Source organism: Pinus tabuliformis, chromosome 1_1 (genome assembly GCF_031772625.1).
Source record: "Pinus tabuliformis cultivar Carrire ecotype Pingquan chromosome 1_1, CPIR1, whole genome shotgun sequence".
Taxonomy (NCBI): Eukaryota; Viridiplantae; Streptophyta; class Pinopsida; order Pinales; family Pinaceae; genus Pinus; species Pinus tabuliformis.
In genome coordinates, this window is record NC_142297.1 from 532696446 (window position 1) to 532721511 (window position 25066).

The following is a 25066-nucleotide window of genomic DNA, read 5'->3' on the forward strand; positions in this document are numbered from 1 at the left end:
CGAAATTCTACTGCAGTAACTGATTTATTTCACCCACTTATTTCTCATAATAAGTTATTTACGAAAATCCTTCAGTAAACATTAAAATAAATTCTACTATAGTTATCACATAATTACATAGAGAAAATAACAGTGATATACAAGCACAAGAAGCAATCATATCAACACAGTTGTTTTTGGACAATTGTCCCCGGAAAAACCCAATGTGGGAAAACCGGTGCAACAGATGATGGTTTTATTAATATTCAACAACAATCGCTTTACAAGGAATTATTTCACAGAGAAACTGAGACAATTCTGAGAGAAAACACCTGAGACAAAGTTTCTCCTCCTCTTGGAGAAGTTCCGACACCTTAGCGACCCTTCACCCACCTGTGTGTCACTTTTGCGTCACTTTTGCATCACTCTGCGTCAGCTTGCGTGAGGCTTGTGCCTCCAATGGTGTTGCCTGCCTGCCCTTCCCTCTGCGCTGTCTCTTGAATGCCATGCGTCACCTCCTCCTTAGTCATTGACTGCTGTTGATGCCCTCCTCTTCCTCCACCCTGCAACTCTCCCTCTGAAATCGAACTCCTTCTCCTTGAGAATCAATTTGCCTCCAATGGTGCTGCTTGCCTGCTCTTCCCTCTGCGCTGTCTCTCGAATGCACTGCGTCACCTCCTCCTTAGTCACTGATTGCTGTTGATGCCCTCCTCTTCCTCCACCCTGCAACTCTCCCTCTGAAATCAAACTCCTCATTGAGAATCGATTTCCCTTGGGGTACTGAGCATTTGCCCAGTGTGTCTCCAACTGACTCTCAAGTCTTCTCTTATACTTTTCCTGTTGATGAATCAACGACCGATATTAAGTCTCTAATGAACGACTAAGATTAAAATATACTTGATCCTTGTCCCTTAGAAGCTTCTCACCCATATCTTTATTAATAGCCATTAATATTTTTATTTTCCCAAGTATAGACTTAGGAACCCATTAAAAATATTAATTATTTTAATGACTCCTCATCCGGGTGGAATTTCTCCAAACGATTTTTGAGTCTTGCAGATCTCATGTGTTCTAGCCCCTACACAAAATTTCGGAGCTAGAGCACATCTGATGCTACCCAAAATCAACACACGATACATAGGACACACTGATTTTTGGACACAATAGTCCCTGGAAAAACCCAATGCTGGAAAACGGGTGCAACAGTTCTGAGGGTTTTATTATTATGCAGGAGAAATATTTGAATACAAATCTAGGATGCTCATCTAGCAATCATTTATAGAGAAAAATACTGGCTGAAAATCTGAGTGAGTTTTACCTCACTTCACTCGACAGAATTCTGGCTGATTCGACAGAATATTGGCTAATTTCTGCGTTGGCCCTGCGTCAGCCTTTCAGGATCTGCATCAGCCCCACGTCACCTCTTCTACCCTTTGTGTCAGCTATCCCGATAGTTCCGGCTTCTGTGTGACAGAAACTTTTTTGCTCTGTGCTGGCCCTTCTGGCTCTGCGTTAAGGCTACGTGGGCTCAGACTGGCCCAACGTCAGCTCTCCCGGCTACTGCGCTGCCTCTATGCAAGCTCTCTTCGCCTCTTTGTCAATATTCTCCAGAAAGTCCTTCTCTCGGATTCTCACTGCCCCTCTACTGTAGAATGATCTCTTAATTCGAAATCCTTAGCAAACCCTGCCCTATGAATCAAATTCTTGATCAATTCGTTCTCTCCGTGTGTGTTTCCAAATGAACCCCAAGCCTCCATCTTATACTTTTTCTTGTTGTGTCTTCAATGACCTAGATTAAGTCTCTAATCAACAATTAAGATTAAAACATGACTTGATCTGCCTTCTAGATCATTCTCACCCATATTTTGATTAATACCCATTAATATTTTAATATTCCTAAGTTTAGACTTAGGAACCCCATTAAAAATATTAATTATTTAAATAAAATACAATCGGGGTGGAATTTCACCAAACGGTTTCGGGGTTCTTTAGAATCCATGTTCATTAACCTCTCCACCAATTTTCAAGGCTAGAGCACTTCTGATGCTACCAAAAACTAACACTCCCTCTTAGTGAGGAAAGTGCTGTAGCAACAATGTCCACCTGCATACTGCTTTGTCTCTATAGCACCTCCTTTCTGCACTGTCGTTGCCACCAACACTATGTTGCTGCTACTACTGAACTGTTGCCCATGACATTGCCACTTCCATTGTTGCATCTGTACTACAGCTCCCTATCAAACGCTGCATCGGATATGCTGTTGGCACTGCCACTGCTAACACTGCATCCATACTGCAACTCAGTTTCTGAGAGAAGTAACTGAAAAACATCCAAAATTAACTGAACTTAACGGTGTTCAGCATAATACCATGAATGTTGGAATTTTACTGCTACTAGTCTCTGACCTCTGAATCTTCTGCATTGCTACTAACCTCTGCACTGTGCCAATTGCACTGCTGCCAACTTTACTCAGTGCTGATTAGTCTCTGGTCTCTGGCTACTTCATCTGTCTCTCCAAACAATCCATTGCATCATCTGACACTAAGTTCATCTCTCTATTGCTGAATCTTGGGCTCCCGTAGCAAGGAATTGATCCAAGAGGTGGACTCCTCAAGGATCTTGCCCACATGTAGTCCTCCCAACTACAACTCAATGTCTTGTTAGAAGATTTTTGAATTATTTTGATAAAGTTGTAGGTATCCCTCAAGATTGGATTAAGAGGGAGCCTCCACCATTTTACCAAAAAGATACGTATTCTGTTCTTTGTTTTTAATATTTTCATGTTTGGTTTCCTCCTCACATCAAGATTTGTTTGTATTGTATGCTAATAACCTTTCTCTTTATATTTTCCTTGGTTAGGAAAGCTAGATGAATGCTCAAAGGTTATGGAGGAAACTTCAAAGGGTAAACTTGAAGCATGGAAGAATTTCTGCCCTTCAAGAATTGATGTCCTACAAGGTTTGTTAAGTAACAACTCATGGTATGCCTTAGACTATAAGATTTGTTATAAAGTTCTCTTCATGTAAAAGGTACAATCATTCTTCTGTTTGAAGCTTGCTTTACATTACTGACATCGTTATGTCTAGGGTGTTGAATCTTAAAGATTCTTGTTAGGGTGATTAATCATTAGATTATGTTTACCCTTGTCATACTATCATTTGGATCATTCTTGTGTAACCCTAATCGTTAGGGTTCACTATAAAATCCTAGCCATCTTAATGTGATGGTTGTGTCAATAATGTTGAAACCCTAGTCCTCTTAGGGTTGTTGATAAAATCTAGAAATCATATTCTTTTGATATTTAGGGTTTTGGTATTGTTATGATAGAAACCCTAGTTCTTTAGGGTTTGTTGTTAATATCTAAGTTATGTATTGAAACCCTAGATCTGTAGGCTTTGGTAAATTAGGGTTTATGAGCAAAACCCTTGTAATATCTATAGTAAGTCCCTAAGAATGAAACTCTAGGTGCATATTTGTCTGATCAAACCTTAGTGCGGAGAAAAATTGTTGTATATTTAACTTTGATGTATCGATGTTTGTGTCATGGGTTTTCCTAGTATGTATAAATATTGATATGAGATGCTAGGGTATGATATTGAAATCCTAGATATGTATATGCGAGTATGCTAGCTTAATTGTTGATACTCATGTTTAAGTTTGTGAATTCTAGGGTTTATAGCAAAGCCCTAGTAGAGGTTGATATTCTAGGGCATGACGATATTGTTTTCAATTATTGATTATATATAGCTCTCATGATAAAATCTAGGGGTTTGCAACAAACCCTAGTAGAGTCTAACATGTAAAAGCATATTATTGAAACCCTAGATGTAAAGTACTATAATTGGAATGTTATTTGATTGATTAAATCTAAGGCTTTGTGTCTCAAGGATGGCGTCTAGGGCTTATTACAAAACCCTAGCAAGCTATTGAAGTCAAGAATATAAAACGATGTGTCTCTTGTTGATTATGAACCTAACTAGGTTTAGGTGTTTGATGATTAAAGTCTAAATGCTTCCTTTATAGTAACATGATTTTGATATAGTTAACTTCATATGTTTGTATTTGGTTGTACTTGCTATTAAAGTGTTGCAAGTACATAATCTTCAAGATGATGAAGATGTTCATATGATAATAATAAGCATGATGGAGGAAGTTATATGAATGTGATGATCAATATGACCTTGATAAGGAATGAAGTTGTGAAAGGCTCTTCGATGTTCTAAAAAAAGGGAAGTGGTTGATCTCCCTAAGTTAAGAGGGAGCCTGGATAGAAGAAAGGGTATACCTCCCCAGTTAAGAGGGAGGGCATGTTATGACAGTGAATACCTGGAAATAAGCAAAAGTATGTTCATGAAGTTACAAACAAAAGACTTGAGAAGATCTCAAGATGTATTTGTTGCTATTGAGGAAATTAAAGAAGAAGAAAGCTTCTGACGAATTATATATGGATAACTTGATAATGAAAGTAGCATCAAAATGATTGAGTACCTTGAAGGTTTGTGTTTACCTATATTTGAAAGTTTATTGCTAATTGGGATTGTGTTTGTAAAAGTAAATCTCACCATAAAAAGAATGAACACTTGGGGAGCATGCTTGGACAAATGGATATATTTGATTTAGTTTAATAGGGAGAGATGAAGCATCTAATGGCAAGATGCTTGGGAGGACATCTGGTTGGCCTATGTGTTGATGTCTAGATTTGAAGAGGGAGGGTGGCATTGGTCATGGAGCTCCAACCTTGGATACACACCTAGATCCTTGGGTTGGTGGTAGAGCTTAAAAGCCTGATGGTACCTAGAGTTGGCTAAAGCTTGAGTCCGCTTAGTCCCACCCAGATAGAATACCCTGGTCAGGTATCTAGTCCGCAACACTGAGTGTGCTAGAACTCTTTGTGATTCATTTTGAGATCTTCCATGTACCTCAATATATATGTAATTATGAATATCTTCTTAGTTAAGAGGGAGTGTTGAAGAATGTAACTAGTGTCCATTGAAGGCTTCTAGGGTTTATGTCAAGTATCTTTGTCCATGTCATAATGTAAAAGACCCTTCTTGGGCTCTATTTGTCAACAAATAAATTTATTTTAATGTAAATTAGGTCTTCTAGGCCTCCTCCACCAAGTCGTCCTCAAATTGGACAAGTCGACCTAATTGAGGGGCAAAAAATCCTATATAAAGGCAACAACTCGACCTCATTTGATACACACACTCATCAAGTTCGATCTGCAACTTCCGGGGCCAAAAAAAGTGCGAAATTTAAGAAATAAGAAGGAAAATGATAGGAAGAAGAACATGAGGTCTCTATAAGACACAAGAATTCAAAATTCTCTCTCTCTCTCTCTCTCACGTGTGAAGCTGTTGAGCTATTGGAGGGGCCGACACTGTAGTGTTGAAATTTTGAGTTGTTGGGGGGCCGAAATTTTGGGTTGTTGCTGGGTTGAAGCTGCATGACAAGAAGATACTACTAAGGTTTGCCGAATCTAATTGGAAGGCTGACTTGGTGGAGGAGGAAGGTTTGTTAGTCTAAGGTCTTGGTCTATCTCACTTTGAATTTACTGAAGGAAAAGTTTTGACTGGGTTTTCCACTATAGAGGGGTTTTAGCCCTAGCTAAGTGCCTACTTCTGGTGTCCCTGATCTTCATGTTTTTGCTTTGATGATTGCTTGATGAAAAGAAAATAAAGGAGAAATAAAGAAGTTAATAAGAACATAATAATATCACAAGTAATTATCAACATAAGAAACTCTTTTTGCCTTTTTGATTTTCTAGCAGGCACCCACTCCATGGAGTTAGTTAAGCATTTTTTGACTTGTCATGTGGATTGATGAAATTATTCATTTGGTTGAATCCTTACTCCTTGGATTTATTCATCTGCACAACCTTTGAGGAGTTGTTAGTTACATGGGCCATAGATTAGTATATCTAATACATTGGAGGAAATTGGTGAAGTCTTATGCTCTTCTTTTCTTGGTTATTTTAGCATTGATATAATTATTTGCTCTTGTATCATAGGAATGGCTGCAATATTTTATTTCCAACTCTAGAGTTCACTCATTTAGCTAGCTGAAGGTGCATTTCTTTCGAATCCCACCCTCGTAAATTTTCTGGAATAAATTTTCTAGCATTATTAGGGAGGTTATAGCATGCTTTATGCAACTTTTCCATACCTAATAACATAAGGACATTGCCTTTTTAAATTGTTTTCATGATTCCATTAGCTGTAGGTTTTATCTGGCATTAATATCTCCCTTCAACCACTAAAAAAACTATTTTTTTCTTTGTTATATGAAATCTGAAAATTAATTTCTAAATAACATAAATAAGAATTCGTTAAAGACTAATTAGGTTACTCAGATTTAAATATTTCATATTAGACTTACGTTATTTGGTCACAAATCTATAATTTTACTTGAATCAATTTTTAAATCAGTTTTTTGACTAACCTAAGTTGGTGTTCATCTTATTTATCATTAACTTGGGTTACTTGTCATCTTGTACAAATTTAGAAATTACATTCTTGCATAATAAATCAGATTTGTAGGTTGCCTATTCGCTATTAATTCCACATGTTTTAAGAGGTTTAGCAAATGACTTTCTCCACTTGTTCAGATATGGAAGTTAACTTCAATTTCACCATAAACGTATGTATTAAATAAATAAATGAAATTATTTTATATATGAAGTGGGTGTCATTCTTGTTGGAATGATTAATTCCTACTTGTCTTAATGGTTAATGTATAATTCTTCATCATTCCATAAGGTTGTAATTTGTTATTGTGAGGTAGAGTGTGTTCTATATGAATGGTTTGATACTAAAATTTAGGAGGTTGTTAGATGTATGTGAAAGATTATCTCCAACTACTTAGCTCCTATTTTGGTGTGTGGTAAAGATATTCTCTAAACAAGTTGTTGGTCTAGTTAAGATAGGGTGTCTACCTTGAGATAAAGCTTGATGTATTTATATTTTACTTTTTTATGATTGAATAAATTATAAAATTCTTAGAACAATTTTGGTTGTGCGTGAAGAAAACACTTCCACTCTTCCATTTTCTATTAGTTCCTATCACTGAGACTAAGAATTTAAAAATATAGCAGGATGATGATCAATGTGCAAGATGACCTTCTTACCAAGTATATAATTCCTCCATGGTTTTTTCACTTGTACAAGGCATATAAATCTTAATCATATGCGTTGTAATTGAGTTTAGCTACTAAAGGTTCTTTGAATGGTAGGTGATTGGATATTCTTATTTAATTACAAGGTCTATGGAAAATTGAGATGCTTTCATCTCAATCTCAAAGTGATCTCAAATGACTGTTGAAACTTTGGAAGGTGAGGAAATGACTCTACATACAATGTTGACTTTAGTTTCTTAAAATCTTGGCACATTGTCACTGACTAACTAAAAGATTTGTGGTTGGAGAGTTGATGTAGGGGGATAGAAAGATGAGAGAAATGCTCGATAAATTTTCTATAGTAATTGAGGCCACTAAGAAATTTTTGGGTTCAAATGTGGTAATATGAGTGGGTCATTGAGGTCGACAAACCACTTTATTTGGATCCATGTGGACACTAGATTAATCAATTACAAAACCAAAGTAGGAGATGGAAGTCTAGCCAAAATAGGATTTCTTTAGTTAGACTTGTAGAGTTGATGGGTATGTAGGTGTTATTGCACACTAATAATTTTTGCGGACAAGAAGGATCTCCCTAGATTTACAACAAAACCTAGTAACAAACATCAAAAGAATTGCTACCTTTCCTTAGCCTATAATTGAAACATGAAACATGTAGTATGCTAAGAATCACTTACCTATTAGCGATGTGCTTGTAGAAGTTCTTTTAGTGATTTCCACAGCCAACTTTTCGTCAATGCCTTGAAGGCTTTCTTAATGCTTTCCAGAGTTTCTCCATGATGCTCCAAAAGAGATCTGCATGGACAAAAACATTCAAAGGGATCAAAACATCTCTCATATAAAATCAAAGGTAAATGAAATCCCTAAATTAACATACAACATATAGTTGAATCAATAATCAGTTATAAACTATGCAAGTGATCAAGGAATCTTGCAAATAACATCAAAATAGACGCAATTAGGAAAGAACAACTACTTTGTATTAAATTTAAAGGGGAACATGCTTACAACTTGGTTGCCTTGATGTCACAAGCCTTTTCCAATGGTATCCATTCCTTCCCTTGATGACAAGCTCTTCGGACCCAAAATCAACAGCATAAGTTTATAAATCCCAATCTCCTCCCTTCCCCTAGTCTTATGCTCAATTTATAGGCAAGGGGAGGAGGTTTCTATTTCCTCTTCTCATGGGATATGATGCTTAAGAGGAGGAGATTAGTTCCATGAACCAAGGGATGAGGCGCAGGTATGTAGTAGTTCGAGGTTTCTAATTTTAAAGTGTTAGGATTAACATTATGCATTGATTTCAATGTAAGCATAAAAAATTATTGACAATGTACATTGATTTTTGTGTTATAGTAATTCAACCTATTAATATTGGAGAGAAAGAGAGAAACAATATGATGTTTAGTACAATAGCTCGAGCTAAAGATTTAAATGGTTTACGATTTAACCTATCCTTTTCATATAATCGACATGAAAATATGACAATTGATATGAAAAGATGACAAAAGTAACACGGGTGACAATAACAATAGTAGAAGAAAATAGTTTGAGATTAATCACAATGAAAACTATTTGTAATTGACTATATTCTTATTATTCACATTTTCTATCATTCAACACTATTACATTGTCACTTTACATTCAAAATGTTTATTTTATCATTAAAGTTATTAACAATATTTATCATCTTAACAAACTGAGGTAACTAAGAAAATTTAAAATTAAAATGACCAGATTAATCTGAGATATATTTAGCATATTTAAAATGATTATATTAGTATTAGATGAATTTACATATTATTGATAAAATTAATCATATGTTTGTTAGCTTTTCTTTCGCCACACACGATTGAAACCAGCCTAGATCCATCTTAACTCCGGATGTCTCAAGTGTCGAGAGGGATCAAATCTCTTGATTTTCACTCAAAAAAGAGGTTTGCACCTCAAGATATTTGATCCATCTCGGCGCTTGATAGATCCGGAGTTAAGATGGATCTAGGCTAGTTTATTTATATTTTTTTTTGCAAGTTACAACGCAGTCACAAAACCTAGTCAATTAGAAAAACATATAAAAACATAACTTTAAATTTTCTTCACATATTGATAACATGCTTCATATATCAATAAGTCCATCTATTTTATTTTCGGGTACAGTGAAACAACACACAAACTAAATGCAAAAAACCATTCTATAAATTATATATTATAATAAACATTACATATATTAAATTAGATTAATATTGAAATGGTTGTAAATTATAAAATATTATATTAAGAAATACATTATCTTGTGCTAAGTGCTTTAAACTTAATTTAAACTAATTTATGGTGCTTTAACCCTAACCAATAGGTGTAAATTATAAAATAATATTTTAATAAATATATTATTATCGCTGTGTCAGTGCTTTAAATCAAACTTCTAGTTCTTTAACCCTAACATGTGGTTATAAATGGAGTTGTGTAAGCATGTGACAATTTCGCTCTTACAATGATTGTCTTGTTGAAATCCGATGATTTTTTGTTTGTTTGTTTCTTTATTATGTTTTTTTTGTTCTAAAAAAATCTGAAACTAGGAGTGTTTGAATAGTTTTTTTGTAATGGCATAACTGGATTTAGCACCTTTAGAGCACCTAAAATTCTGAAACTTGACAGCCGAAACTCGGATTTCCATAAATTTTCGTCAGATTTCATCAAAATCATGTTGGAAAAACCATTCTTTTCCATGCGAATCATTGTGTGTTTAGAATATGCAGTTGTAAATTATATTATAATAAAAACTATGTATGTTGAATTAGATTAACCCTAAGACACTTATACATATAAAATATGTAGATTTTCCTGTAGATTCACAAGTTCATGCAATGTACTAAAACAAAAGACAAGAACCTACTTCTACTTTCAACTAGCGGAAGCCAATAGATCGATGAAAACAATAATAGCAAGAGGAAGATAAATCAATGACACATAACACAGTAAGTTTCTTTGGGGAAAACCACTACTCAAAACCCCTACTATTTGTGTTGCATTAATCCGAAATATGAGTGAAGATACAAAGCTTGTTCTCACAAGAACAATTCCACACAAGTATGCTAAACTCTCTACCTCACAAGCTCGTTCTTAATGTCTTGCACAATTCCTAGGATGAATAGCCCGTATTCAAGGGAATTCATGCTTTAAAAAATGTGCAATCCAAACATAGGTCGTTCTTTGATTGCATGCATGATATTTACAACTCAGTAAATCATACAAATGATAGTACATTGCCCGCACTCTACTCTCAACTGGGGAGTAACACGTGGATGCACTAGTGCACCAATTGACTACTAATCCTCTACTAGTTCCACAAAGAGTTAGAATTAGTTTAACTGTCTATAACTTAGTCAAACTGAGTTATTTAATTACAACTTAAATAAACTCATCTGGACCCATAAAATTTAGGGAGAACATATACATGACTACAGAAAGACTTCCAACTCGAAATTCCTAAACTAATTAAGTTAGTTAAATTTAATTAACTATTTACAAGTTGCTATGAGAATAAAATTCTATTTTTAAATTCAAGGACAAATTACACTGGAATTTATTGTTTCCATTTCTGGACAAAATAATATATTAAGAATATCATAATTTTAACCCACCTAGAAAGATGATAAAAAATGTTGACATACTTACACTAAGTCTAACATCTCTTATACGGGATTGTAGAGCACTTCTATAATATTAATTTTAGGTTATAACTTAATATTAATTAGTAATATGGTTAGGTTATGAATATGTGAAATTTATTTATATTAAAAAATTAATATAAGTTTTTGTTGTTTTTATTATTTATTACAAAAAGAAAGATTTTATTTTTTATTTTTTAATCTTTGTTTTTTGTAATTTACAATGGGAAAACCTATCATAACTCATAATTCAGTTGTCAAATTGTAAACCAGCATTCATCTTTGACTAGCACATTCATCTTTGGCTGCTATGGAAATGCAGGCTCACTCATCATGGTTACTCAAGTAAAACCATGCCACCTAGAATAACTCGCTGATAGTCCATAAGGAAACATGCTTGCACTCCTGCCAGATTCCTTTGAATCTTGAGCTGTTAACCTATTTTCTCTCATATATATATAAACTTAATAGGTTTATGAAAGAGAAATTTTCTAGAACTTCATGTTGTTGACTAATTCAAAACAAACAAGGTGATTACACTTTTATTGATACTAACTTAAGTGAATTTTCATTTGTATGCAATTTTTTTTACTGCTTAAGAGTACCTCCTGCTGCTATTTGGCAGCTGGCTAGCTTGAGATACTTTAGTTTGGCAGAACAGTTGCCATGATATTCCACAAACTTTCTAAAGTCTGTTGCATAGAGTGCGCTTGAGCTACTTTTAAATTTGCACAATAGTTGCCATGATACTCCACAAGCTTTCTGATTTTGTTTCGTAGAATCGATTATAGTGCTCAAAAGTATTTTCATTTTGCAAATTTTACGATGCAATGCGAATTTTTTTATACAAATCTCTTTGTTGGCCTTTTCAGGTTAAATCTATCCCGGAAAGGTTTGAGTCCATAACGGATTACCTTGTCTCTTTTGTTCCCCCCCTCATAGAAGAAACAAGGGCTGACCTGCACAATGCTCTTGAATCCATTTCTGAAGCTCCATATGCAGCTATATACTTTCCAGAAAAAGAAAAGCCATCCAAAGGTAAAGTGGTGGAATACAAAATGCATATTGACAGAAAATATGATATGGGAGAGAGTAAGGAAAAACAAATTTTAATTCTCAGACCAAAGGATATTCTTATACTCTCGTCAAGAGTACCTGAATATGTGGAAGACCTTCGTGACATAATGCTAGCTGTAGTAAATGGACAGGAGTGTCAGTGTAAAGATAAAGATGGTGAGAATGAAGATAGCGGTATGGTGGAGGTGAAAGTATACGTTCCAGATATGCATCCTTTCTGCTCCCAAAATAGCAATATGGAAAATCAATATTTTTGTATTTATCTTGGTAATCTAGCTACAAATTTGCGAATCTGGAAGGCCTTGCATCCTGACTTGGATGATGAAACAAGAAATTTAGCTATGCTTGCCAAGGCGGTATACTACAATACAGAGGTATGCACTTTAAATGTTTGAGGTCTTTACAGGATTTGAAATATTTATTTGTGGTCAATTGATTTTGAGGTCACTGTAATGTAAATTTTTGAGCGGACAAGCCAGAAAAATAAGGTCTAACTTGATTAGGTTTTGCAGGAATCTACTGAAGCCTTTGTTGAAGAAAATAAAGATGATATAGAAATATTGAGAAACAAGCATTTCAGGTCCCACCAGTTGAATGATTCTCAGACTTCTGCTATAGTTAATGCAGTCAATGCTGTTAAAAAGAAAAAGTGTCCCTGCATAAAGCTGATCCAAGGTCCCCCGGGAACAGGGAAGACCTCAATGCTTGTTTCACTTCTCTCTATCTTACTCCACCTGAGGTACAAAGTACTTGTGTGTGCACCAACAAATGTTGCAATATCAGAAATTGCATTGAGATTTCTGAACTTAGTTACAAATCTGTCAGATAAGTGCCCCAATACAGATGATTTTCCCTGTGTTTTGACCTCGAGTGACCTTGTACTTGTTGGAAATATGGAGCGCTTGGATGTTGAAGGTCCTCTGGGAAATATTTTCCTTGAATCTCGAGTGGATCGTCTGAAAAATTGTTGTCTGCCACTGACAGGATGGAGGAAAATTGTGACATATATTCTTGATTTTCTTGAATCAGCAATTTCACAATATGAAGAATTTAAAGAAACAGCAGAGCAGAAGGATCAAGTTAATTTTCTACAATTCGTCAGAGTGAGGTTGGAAATATTAGCTTTAGAATTTTTCAAATGTGCAGAAATTTTATTGAATGATTATCCAGAATCAATCTCAAAGAAACAGGACTTGGGTTTTCTGATTGAAGTGGTTGAGCATTTTGTAAATCTAATTCAGAAAAATGCATTCAAGGACAAAACCCTTAGAGAATGTTTTTCTGGTCATGGAGAAATCAATAAAGAAGCATCAAAGTGCACAGAGAATTCTAGAGAGAGTGCGATTAACAATAAGAGACTTTTAATAGAAGCTCTTTGCTCCAGGAGAAGTGAATGTATACATTTCTTAAAAGAAGAGTTAAGCTGTGAAAGAACACGCCTTAACCAGAATATTTTGGAAATTTGTTTGTCACGTGCCAAGGTGGTATTTTCAACTGTAACATCTTCTGGGAAGAGCTGCATGAACTTGGCAGCACCATTCGACTGTTTAATTATTGACGAGGCAGCCCAGCTTAAAGAAGCCGAATCTACAATTGCACTACAAATTATGGGTGTAAAGGATGCATTTCTGATAGGAGATCCAAAGCAGCTACCTGCAACAGTAATTAGTAAGGTTTGTTTTCAGTGGCTTTTCCGTAAGGACTTTTCTCAATTTAACTTTGCTACTAGTTTTTGTAAAGTTTTTAAGTCCATGCGATGATTGCTTCATCAGCTTGCAGAGAAAGTGAACTATGGAAGAAGCCTCTTTGAAAGGTTGGAAGCACTTGGACATCCAGTCCATATTCTAAATATACAATATCGAATGCATCCATCGATAAGTCTTTTTCCAAATAGGGAGTTTTATGAAAACCTTATCAAGAATGGCCCAAATGTTGAAATGGAGCCTTATGGCTATACCTATCTCACATCTGAAATGTATGGAGCATATGCATTTATTAACGTAAAAGATGGAAGAGAAGAGAAAGACGATGTTGGGAAGAGTAAGAAGAACATCATAGAGGCTGTTGTTGTCATGTATATACTATCCAAACTGTACAAAGGTAATTTTTTTTTTTGTGTTTGACTTGTATTAGAAAATGACCAAATTGTAAATTATTGTTGACAAATGCCTTTCTCAATTTCAGGTTGTTATATGTTTGTACTGAAACAAATGTTTGTTTTCGGTTGGTTGTGCATGTTTTGAAGAGTGTTTTGTTTGTCTGAAGTGATTTGTATACCTAAATGTTTATTCGTTGATTAATTTGGTTATTGAGAAGTAATAGATTATATCAATAATGGCCAAAGGCAAATGAAACAGAAGAAATGGATTCGAAAGACTGCAATCTCATTCTTAAATTAAAAGAGAAAAAGCATTATAAATCAAAAAAGCTGTTTTAGTTGGATCTCCGGTTCTGTCAAATATTTATATGTTGTCTTTTGTAATCTTCTGATAATATAGTTCCCTTTTTTTAAATTGAATGAATGGTTCATATGAACATTGTCAACTATGCCAACTTATGATCAAGTGCTCTCCAACTTGTGATCAAGTGCTCTCTGTGGGGTTTTAACCTGGGTTATTAACATGGTGACACCTTCTCTCAACCACTAGACCACAGGTCAGGTCACTAGTGTATCTATATATATATATATAAACATTTACATCAGTAAAATATTAAGTGGAAGGGAATATACAGTGGAACTTATATCCTCTCCCTCAGCTCTACTACAGCAGAAATAGATGGAGTAAGCACGTGCCTCAATGCACTGGGAATCCTTCATTAGAAAATAGACTTTGCCCAACATCTGGTTAAGTACCTCAGTCCCCCATATGTAATAGAAAACATCCAAAGAGCTAAACTCATTATCAAAAGCAGATTTTCATCGGATCTTCCAAAGGATGAACACAGCAGAGATACACGAGCCGTGCCAAATACCCAGGAATGCAGAGCAGACCAAAAAGCTAAAATCTTCAAATAGCACTGCTTGCCAATGACCCTCCTGCTAGAGAAGGGTTGAATGCTGGAGATGCAATAATACCAATGGCTCCTCGTGAACGGACAATCCCAAAAAAATTTACTTCACAGTTTCTGAATAGTTGCAGCTACGTTACATGGTTCAGGTTCAAATTTGGGTTAGGCAATGATTAAGTTCTGTTAGAGTTCGAATTTTTTGATGAGGTTAGAGTGAGGTTTGTCTGGTCATTAGGTTTATATATGTATATCTATATATATATATATTAAATTTAAAATGAAATATAGGATAAAATGGTAAGAAATCAACATCAACATACAAAATGCTATCACTGATATAGAAACTGCAAGGATAGAATACAAGCTTGAGTTGTGACCTGAGATTATGATTTTTGATCTATGAACTTGGTCAATGGCTGTGAGGTTAGATGAGATTCGCCAAACCTAAAAAAAAAAATTAAGTTTCCCCAAAATTCAAACTTCAAGGTTGAAGTTGAACGAACCTTATGACATAGAGCTGCAGACTGGGAAAATCCCATTTGAAAGACCATTTCTCAGCAATTGGGCCTTCACCCCCCATAGATAACTAATAATGCAGACACCCGTAGCTAGTAACATAATCAAACAAACAATATACTATGAAGGCGACTCCAGTTTCTTGCTATGAATGGTTTCAACTTTTGCTTTTATAAGAAAATTACTATCTATCATTGACATCTTTCATTCCCAGGCCAAAAAATGTTAAATATGTGCCGTGTATTTGCATATATTGAGGATTTAAGATTCAGGTCTGTTCAAGGCTATAAACCTGCACTCTTCTTTGTGCTGTTTTAAATACAAGAAACATGTTGTTGATTGTTTTTGCGTTCAGCTCATTTTGATTGGAATGGTTTCTCATGATCCATTTAGTATTTGTATTTTTTTTTTTTACAATCTTGTATTGTATACTTTATGAAAATCTAGTCCCTGCCTAGAGCACTGTTGCAAGAACTGTTGATGTGGGATTTACCGTTGCAAGATTAATAGCTGGAATGTGCAAAACACCATTTCCTCACTTACACTTTTGAATTAAATTTCTAATGGATAGAATCCCCAACAAATGACATATATTTTATTCTCTTCTGAATTAAAAAAAACTGTGTACATACATTCATAGATAATCATTTATTTAATTCCTCCTCCATCATCACTAAAATTTGGATGAGTTGGAATTTCCCAAAAAGGAATCCAATCTCCCTTTTTTTTCCACAAATTCTAAGCTTATCTTCAGATTTTTCCTCCTATAAATCTAGTCTGTTTTACTAAACTTAATAAAAAAACTACTTCCATCTATATCCACAAAAGCTGATAAGATTGCTTGGTTTTGTGACATCATTTCTATCCAAACTTTCTAATCTTTCAGCTAAAACAAAACTAACTTACTAAGATAATAATAATAAATCAAGGAATCTAATTACTTCCACCTTTCATTTGGTTTTTTTCCAATTTCATGAGTAAGATGCTCCTGCATCAGACTCCCACGGAAAGAAATTGTCCATGATCTCTTGAACATTAGGACATCTCTATAACAGTCATCCAAGTAGCATCACCCATGGCTGATTTCTCCACTTCACCAAATAATGAAAGTATTCTTTTTCTCTAGTTTTCTTCACCACTTTTCGATCTAATAGCCCTTCAATATCCTTTGGAGTTGCTTTGGGAAGTTGCTGCTTCCATTCAACAATTTGATCTACTTCACTAGAAGACTCATCATCTGAAACTTTTCATGTTCCCTGAAAGGAATGCAAATAAGGAACATCAAAAATTGTGGAAATACCAACATTGCTTAGAAGCTACACTTCGTAAGCATTTGAGGAAAATTTCCTTAAAATTTTACAATGTCCTATCTTTTTGAGTTTTAGCTCGTTGTAAGTCCCTTTAGGAAATCTTTCTTTCCTCAAATGTACCATGACTAAATCACCAATCTTGAAGTTCTGTTGCCTTCTCTTTGAATCAACCCTTTGTTTGTTGTTGCTTCCCTGTAACAGTTGTTTAACTATTTTTTGCAATTCTTGCATGCTCACTGCAAATTCACCTTATGCACTTCTTATATCTCGTTTTCCCATATTTATCAATTCATATACTCCCCTTGGATGCATTCTATACAAGATTTGGAAGGGACTCATACTTGTACCTCTATTGGGTGTATCAGTGTATGCAAATTCAGCCTGAGCAAGAACCTATTGATCTAGGTGGATATTGGTGGTCACTCGCCAATTCCACTTGAACCCCCACCATTGCTTCTTTCAGTTTTTCAGTTTCCTTAATTGTAGCACAGTTTACTATTTTTAGTAGTTTTTCGGGTCCTAAACTTCCGGAGCTGTTTTGAGGTCCTAAACGATGTTTTTTTGGAAATCTACCGCCAGCGATTTGTTGTCTAAAATCGTTTTTTTCCGTCGTAGTCCTCGGAGAGATCTTTCCAATGGGCTATCATGCATGTCAAACGGAGATAATATGACCAAGTCGCGACCTCGGGAAGTTCGCTGGCCAACTCACCCCAACGGGGCCCATAAACTCTTGGTGTTACATCTCCTCATGTTAGGGTTTGTGTTGTTTAGGGTTTGCTCTTATTGTTCAATAATAAAAAGGCCCTTGAGCCTCATTGTAAGGAGTTCAGAGGCATGTAGCCGCCACATCTCTTCTCAGAGATAAGCTACCATCGCCCTAGATGGTTTATTTCCATTCTTGTTTGTAAGCATATTTCAGTATTTTACATTAATGAAATGAAGTATTATTTCCGCTGCATCTCTGTGTTTATGGTTATCTTTGTAATTTGTTGCGTTCCTGTTTAAATCCAGATCAGTGGTATCACAGTGGTCTGCTTTTTTTCTTTGTTTTTCTTTGCATGTCCCCAACGAGGTCGGGATATAAGGAGTTAGGGCTTGAATTGGTCGAACCTTTGCAAGACCAGCCTCGCAAATTCTGACGGCCTCCCATGGCGGATGAAAAGAAAGACGAGGGGGCAGGAGATCCTATCAAAATTTTGCTCGAAGAAGCCCTCGAGCGACAAAGGAACGCGATGATGGACAACTTTGCCCAGATCCTTCAATGGCTACCCAGGGCCAACGCATCAGCTTCCAACAGCGGCTTTGGAAACGCCACACCGTTTAAGGTACAAGTTAATTTTGAAATCCCCATATTCGAGGGTCAGATAGACGCAGATGTCGTCGATAAATGGTTAAATCTGCTAGAGGGTTATTTTTTTGTTCATGATTTTTCCAGTCGGGAAAAGATTATTTTCGCTCTTCTCAAAGTAGCCCCCCACGTCAAGGATTGGTGGGTAACCTACTGCGAGCAGAAGGATGAAAGTACAGGCTCGCTATTTTCAGTCGCACCCACTTGGAATTCATTCCGGGATGCCATCAAGGAGCAGTACTACCCTGTCGGAAGCTATGAGGATCAATACATAAAGTAGACCACGCTGCGGCAGGGAAGGGACCAAGACATGCTGGAGTTTACCAATATTTTCCATACCCTTCGCACAAAGTTGGGTATCAAGGATATATAGCAGTATTTGGTACTCAAATACCGCGTTTGCCTGCACAAGTACATTTAGGAAGAAATAGAATTCCTGAACATCTCTTCGCTCGGCACGGCATACCGATATGTCGTTAAGGTCGAGCAAAAGTTTAAACAAAAGAAGCGAGACTTTGGATCTGCGAATCCGAAGCAAGGGAAAGGTGGCCCAAAATCGCAGAACAAGGGACAAAGCCAAGGCGGGGCGGCCCAAGACAAGCCGCCAAAGCTGCAAGCAAAGAACAACACCGCGAAGCCGAAAAAGGACACGAGAGAGTGGTGTGAGTTCCATAAGAGCTCCACTCACAACACAAGTGAGTGTTGGGCCAAGCAGTCATTGGTGGCCAAGCTAAAGGTTTCAGAATCAGATGCATGTTCTGACTCTGAGTCAGAGCCCGACAAGGGGAATGACAAAGAAAAGCAGATTATTGATGCGGAGCCCAACGCCACTGTTGCCACCACGAAGATCCAGAAGGAGGAACTCGAAGATCCAGAGGAGGAGGAGCGTCTCTTCCACTCCCAGATGTGGGTAAAGGGCTCCCCACTACAGTTCATTGTCGACAGCAGGAGCCAAAAGAACCTCATCTTGGCAGAGGTCGTGAAGCAGCTGGGCTTACCGACCACAGCACATCCACAACCGTACACCATCGGGTGGCTTCACCAAGGACGGGATCTTTGTGTGAGCCAGCAGTGTCGCCTTCCATACAACATTAAGCCCTTCACGAATAAGGTATTATGTGACATTGCTCCCCTTGAAGTTTGTGATGTATTATTAGGACAACCATACTTGTGGAAGCGACATGCTGTGTATGAATCAAGGCCCCGTGCTGTTATTGTTACTTTGGGAAATATGTTGTATAGGATAATAGAGGTAGCGCCGCCTACCGCCATCTCTTTGGTTACTACAAAACAATGCAGTAAGCTCATTTCCAAAACCGGGAAATTTGTTTTCTTGATGATACGCCCTCAAGGAAAGAAGAAGACGGTGGCCACAACTTCCAGATAGGGCCCCTCCGCACGACAACTACAGATGGACAAGGTCGTGGAGGAGTACGAGGACATCTTCACCTCCCCCGCAGGGGTTCCTTTGCACTGTCAGGTCAAGCACTCCATCGATTTGACCCCAGGTGCGCCGTTGCCCAATGGACCAATCTATCGGTGCTTCGTTTTGGAGAATGATGAAATCAAGAGGCAGATTCAGGAGTTGCTGCAAAAAGGTCACATTCGTCCTAGTTCATCGCTTTGTGGGAGCCCGATCGTGTTGGTAGAAAAGAAGGATGGACTTGGAGACTTTGTATTGACTATCAAGCACTGAACAAGATCACTGTCCGTAATAGGTACCCGATCCCATAGATTGATGACCTCCTGGACCAACTGAAGGGGGCAAAATATTTAGCAAGATCGATTTGAAGTTAGAAAATCCCCAGGTACCAATTGAACCCTCGAATGTGTGGAACACTGCCTTCAAAGCCAAGGAGGGCCTTTTCGAATGGTTGGTTATGCCTTTCGGATTGACGAATGCTCCTGCAACCTTCATGAGGCTAATGGATGACATCTTGCGGCCATTCACCAACTCATTTGTAGTGGTATACTTCGATGACATCCTGATCTTCAGTTATAGTTGGGAAGAGCACCTCCACCACATCCGACAGGTTCTCCAAACACTGCGGCAACACAAGTTATGTGCCAATTTGGAGAAATGCACTTTTGGCATGACCCAGGTTCAGTATTTGGGATACATTATTGATGAACAGGGGGTGCATGTGGATCCAGCCAAGATCCAAGTCATTCGGGATTGGCCATCTCCAACCACTCTGACAGAGCTTCGCAGCTTTCTAGGTCTTGCCAACTTCTACCGCAGGTTCGTGTTGGGATTTTCTCATATCACTTGGCCCTTGAGTCAAGTCACCAAGGGAGGAGCGAAAGCAAAATTCTTTTGGTCTGAATCTCAACAGAAGGCATTCACAAAGTTGAAAGATTGCCTCTGCTTGGCACTAGTGCTTGCATTACCAGACTTGCAACAACCATTTGAGGTCGAGACAGATGCCTCTGACTATGCTATTGGGGTAGTCCTTACTCAACACGGGCATCCAGTGGCATATCACAGTGAGACACTTTCAGACACAGTCCGGAAGTATCCCACTTATGACAAAGAGATGTATTCCATTGTGCAGGCCTGCCGACAATGGAAGCATTACATTTTGGGGAAGGAAACGGTCATCCACACAGACCATCGACCCCTGCAGTTCATACAGACCCAAGGGAAATTGCAAAATGATCGCCATCATAAGTGGTCCACATACCTGCAATAATTCCATTTGAATATCAAGTATAAGAAGGGAAACACCCATAATGTTGCAGATTGCATCAGTGGACCACCGATCATGGCGTTAACCACCATGCTCAACTCTTGTGGGCACGAGACTTTTGATTGGCCACTTCTCAACAAAAGCGACCTAGAATTCGGCCACACATACTAGACACTCTTGGAGGGTCAGCGTGTTCCATATTTTCACCTCTAGGATGCCCTGTTATGCCACCTGGGTCACCTTTGTGTTCCTTCAAGCGAGCGTGCCAAGATGATTTGGGAAGCACACTACAGTTGGGCTACTGGGCATTTCGGGGTCGAGAAAACGGTGGCAGTACTGCAGAAGTATTTCTATTGGCCGAATCTTTGACAGGATGTCGGGAAGTACATCAGATCATGCACTGCTTGCGCCATTGCCAAACCGACCATCAAGAAGCAAGGCCTCTATACCCCGCTGCCTACTCCTAGTCGACCTTGGGAATCCATCTCTATGGATTACATGTCAGGCCTTTTTTCCACTAAGTATGGAAATGACTGTGTTTTTGTGGTCGTTGACAGGTTCTCGAAGATGGCCATTATGGCGGCATGCAAGAAGAATATCATAGTAGAAGTCATTGCTAAACTCTTCTTTGAATGAGTAGGGGTACACTTTGGGATCCCACAATCGATCATCTCAGATCGGGACAGTAGGTTCCTCAATATATTTTGGTCTAGTCTCTGGTCGATGCTGGACACCAAACTCACTAAGTCCACAGCCTTCCATCCTCAAACTGATGGCCAGACAGAGGTTGTCAACAGGATGATCGTACACATTCTGGAAATGTACAACTCAAAGCATCCACGCACATGGGACGAGAGCCTCCCCTATGTTCAACATAGCTACAACCGGGTTCTCCACAGCTCGATTGGCCACAACCCTTTTCAGGTGGGCTTGGGATTCTAGCCACTATGTCCCATTGATGTGGCCATGCCATTTGCAGCTACTCACGTAGATTCGGCTCATGTCCAGTTTGAAACAGATAAGGCAAACAGCTTCATTAGGCACATCCAACATATTCGCCAATAGGTCCATGATATTCTGGAGAAATCAAATTCCTAGTATAAGCAGTGACATGATCAACATCGGGTGCCACACAAGTTTCAGGTGGGCGACAAAGTTTGGTTGCATTTGCAAAAGGAACACCTTACCGGAGCCTATCGGAAACTCAGACCACTCCAATATGGTCCTTACACCATTAACAAAGTTGTGGGAGACAATGCATTTAAGCTCAGCATTCCCCCATTCCTTGGCCTGCACCCAGTCTTCAATGTGGACCGTCTTCGGCCATACTTTCCACCATTACTAGACACATTCGACATTGCAGAACAACTCACACCCACAGAGTTAAATCCAGATTGCATGGAACGAGCTGCAACTGATCGGATCATGGACGCACAGATCGAGCAGACTTGCCAACAGAATATCCAACTGTATCGAGTTGTCAAAGTAGGCCAACTCCTTCACCAGGGCAAGTGGCTCACCAGGGACCAAGTTCAGCAGAAGTTCCCTCATCTCATGGAGGAACTCAACGCAATGGGGACCATTGCTTCCTAAGGGAGGAGGAATGATCCAGGTGGATATTGGTGGCCACCCGTCAATTCCACTTGGACCCCCACCATTGCTTCTTTCAGTTTTTCAGTTTCCTTAATTGTAGCACAGTTTACTATTTTTAGCAGTTTTTTAGGTCCTAAACTTCCGGAGTCGTTTTGAGGCCCTAAACGATGTTTTTTTGGAAATCTACTGCCAACGATTTTCTGCCTAAAATTGTCTTTTCCGTCGTAGTCCTCGGAGAGATCTTTCCAACGGGCTATCATGCGCGTCAAACGGAGATAATATGACCAAGTCGCGACCACGGGAAGTTGGCTGTCCAACTCACCCCAACGGGTTGTACAACATTCTAAAGTGCTGATTTGAAACTCATGCAAAATCAAATTTACTCTACTTAATGCATCAACAACCTTATTTGATTTACCACTTGTATGCTTGATGACAAATGTGAAATTTTGCAAGAACTCCACCCATTTAGCATGCCCCTTATTCAATTTGGCTTGACAATTGATAAATTGTAGAGCATGGTTATTAGTATAAAGAAAAAACTCGTTGGGCATAATATAGTGCCTCCATTTTTTTAAAGCTTGAACTATAGCATAGAACTCTTTATAATAATAAGAATACTTCTGCCTTGCTTCATTTAATTTTTCATTGAAATATGCAATCACCCTTCATTCTCAACCTAGGGCAACTCCAATAGCAGGTCCACTTGCATTTGCCTTAACTTGAAAACATTTGTTAAAATTTGGTAAGGCTAATACAGGTTGTTCAATTATCCTTTGCTTTTGAATTTTAAAATTTCAATGAGCAGCTACAACCCATTTAAATGGCTGCTTATTCTCGTTGATTGTCTCAACAACATGTGCACACAAATTGTTGAAATTCTTTATAAACTTCCAGTAGAAACTAGCAAGATTGAGAAAGCTTCTTACCTCAAATAGGTTTCTTGGAATAGGCCAGTTAATGGTTGCCTTCACTTTATCCGGATCCATCTACAATCTTTCTTTCGAAATCAGAAATCCCAGGTATACATATTCATTCTTCATGAAGCTGCTTTTCTTTAAATTTATGAACAACTGCTCTTGCTGTAGGGTGCTCAAACTAATTTGAGATGCTTTAGTTGCTCTTCTTTTGTTAGGTTGTACACTAGAATATCATCCAGATAAACAATAACAAATTTACTTGCAAATTATTTCAAGACTTCATTCATTAATCTCATAAATATGCTAGGTGCATTGGTAAGGCCAAAAGGCATCACCAACCACTCATACAACCATTGTTCGTTTTTAAAGTTGTTTTCCATTCATCCCTCTCTCTAATTGTAATGCGGTGATAGTCACTCTTCAGATCAATTTTAGAAAAATACTTAGCACCACTCAAACAATCAGTGATATCTTCAATGCGGGGAAGTGGAAATTTGTTCTTGATTTTAGTTTTATTGATGGCCCTTGAATCAATACACATTCTCCATCCACCATCTTTCTTTGGGCTAACCACGGTGAGAACAACACATGGACTTAAGGTCTCCTTTATTAACCCTTTGTCTAGCAACACTTGCACTTGTTTCTTTATCTCTTCATTTTCTTCTGGAGTCATGCGGTACGCTGCTTTATTCATAAGACTAGCCGCCAAAATTACATCTATATGATGACTAATGCTTCGAAAAGGAGGTAACTTACTTGGCAACTCATCAAAAATTATATCTGTGAACTCATCCAACATAACTTTGACTTCTTCAGGCAAATCATTTAAACTTGTGCTAGTAAGAATTACCTTGGGCTTACCAATCAAAGAAAAATGAAATTCTTCTTTCTTTTTGAGCTCTTGCAATAGTGTCTTCTCGTCCATAAGTAGCACACTAGGACTGACTTCTTTGGGCTCTTTATCCTCTAAATGCAATAGTGGATGTTTTTGGCCATTTTTCACAAGAGTGTAGGTGTTTTGCCTGCCATCATGAAAGGCTTTTTTGTCATCATGCAATGGTCTTCCAAGCAATACATGGCACACATCCATTGGCATTATGTCACATAATACATCATCCTTGTAGTTACCAATATGAAACTCCACTTTACATTGCTCATTCATCAATATTTGATGGCCTTTTTTTATCCAAGACACCTTGTAAGGTGTGGGATGTACTATTCTTTGCAGCCCCAACTTCTGTACCATTTTTGTGGATACCAAATTATCCATGCTACCACTGGCAACCACCACTTTGCAACACTTGCCTCTTGATTTGCATGGGGTTCTGAATAAGCTTTTTCTTTGTGCTGGTTCCTTAACTTCCTTTTTAGACTTAATCAAGATTCTCTTCATCAATAATGATTCTCCTACCTCTGGTGTTTCTTCATAGATGACTGCAACTTCATTTCTCCTTGTGAATTTGCTATATTTGCTCCTCTTTGGTCTGTAGGATTATTTTGTGGACAATCCCACGACACATGTCCCAATTTCCCACATTCGCATCATTGAACTCGGTAATATCTTCCTCGACCACGTCCTCTTATTCCTCTTGATTCGCCTCCTCTTGATGGTTGATTGCTGGAACTTTCTTCTTCTTCCTTTGGAGGCCGAGTTTTCTCCAGGTAGTTGGTTTGTCCTATTCCCCTTATAGGACTCCTCCCTCTATTCCTTTGGCTTTGCTTTCTAGCTAATTTTTCCTTTTCTTTCAAAGCAAATTGGTAAGTATCTTCTACAGTTTTAGGTGACAATAAGCTAAACTAATCTTGAATCTCCAACTGCAA

At 37.8% G+C, this 25066-nt stretch overlaps 1 protein-coding gene across 1 annotated transcript in view; it reads left to right on the forward strand.

Annotated features, from left to right (window-relative positions):
• The window catches only part of LOC149214137 (uncharacterized), a 372058-nt gene that overhangs the window by 21934 nt on the left and 325058 nt on the right, over positions 1-25066 (forward strand). Inside the window, exons 2-4 of the mRNA XM_089389307.1 lie at positions 11655-12233; positions 12372-13532; positions 13632-13959. Of these exons, the coding sequence (XP_089245433.1) occupies positions 11655-12233; positions 12372-13532; positions 13632-13959 (2068 nt within the window). The remainder of the gene's footprint in view (positions 1-11654; positions 12234-12371; positions 13533-13631; positions 13960-25066) is intronic.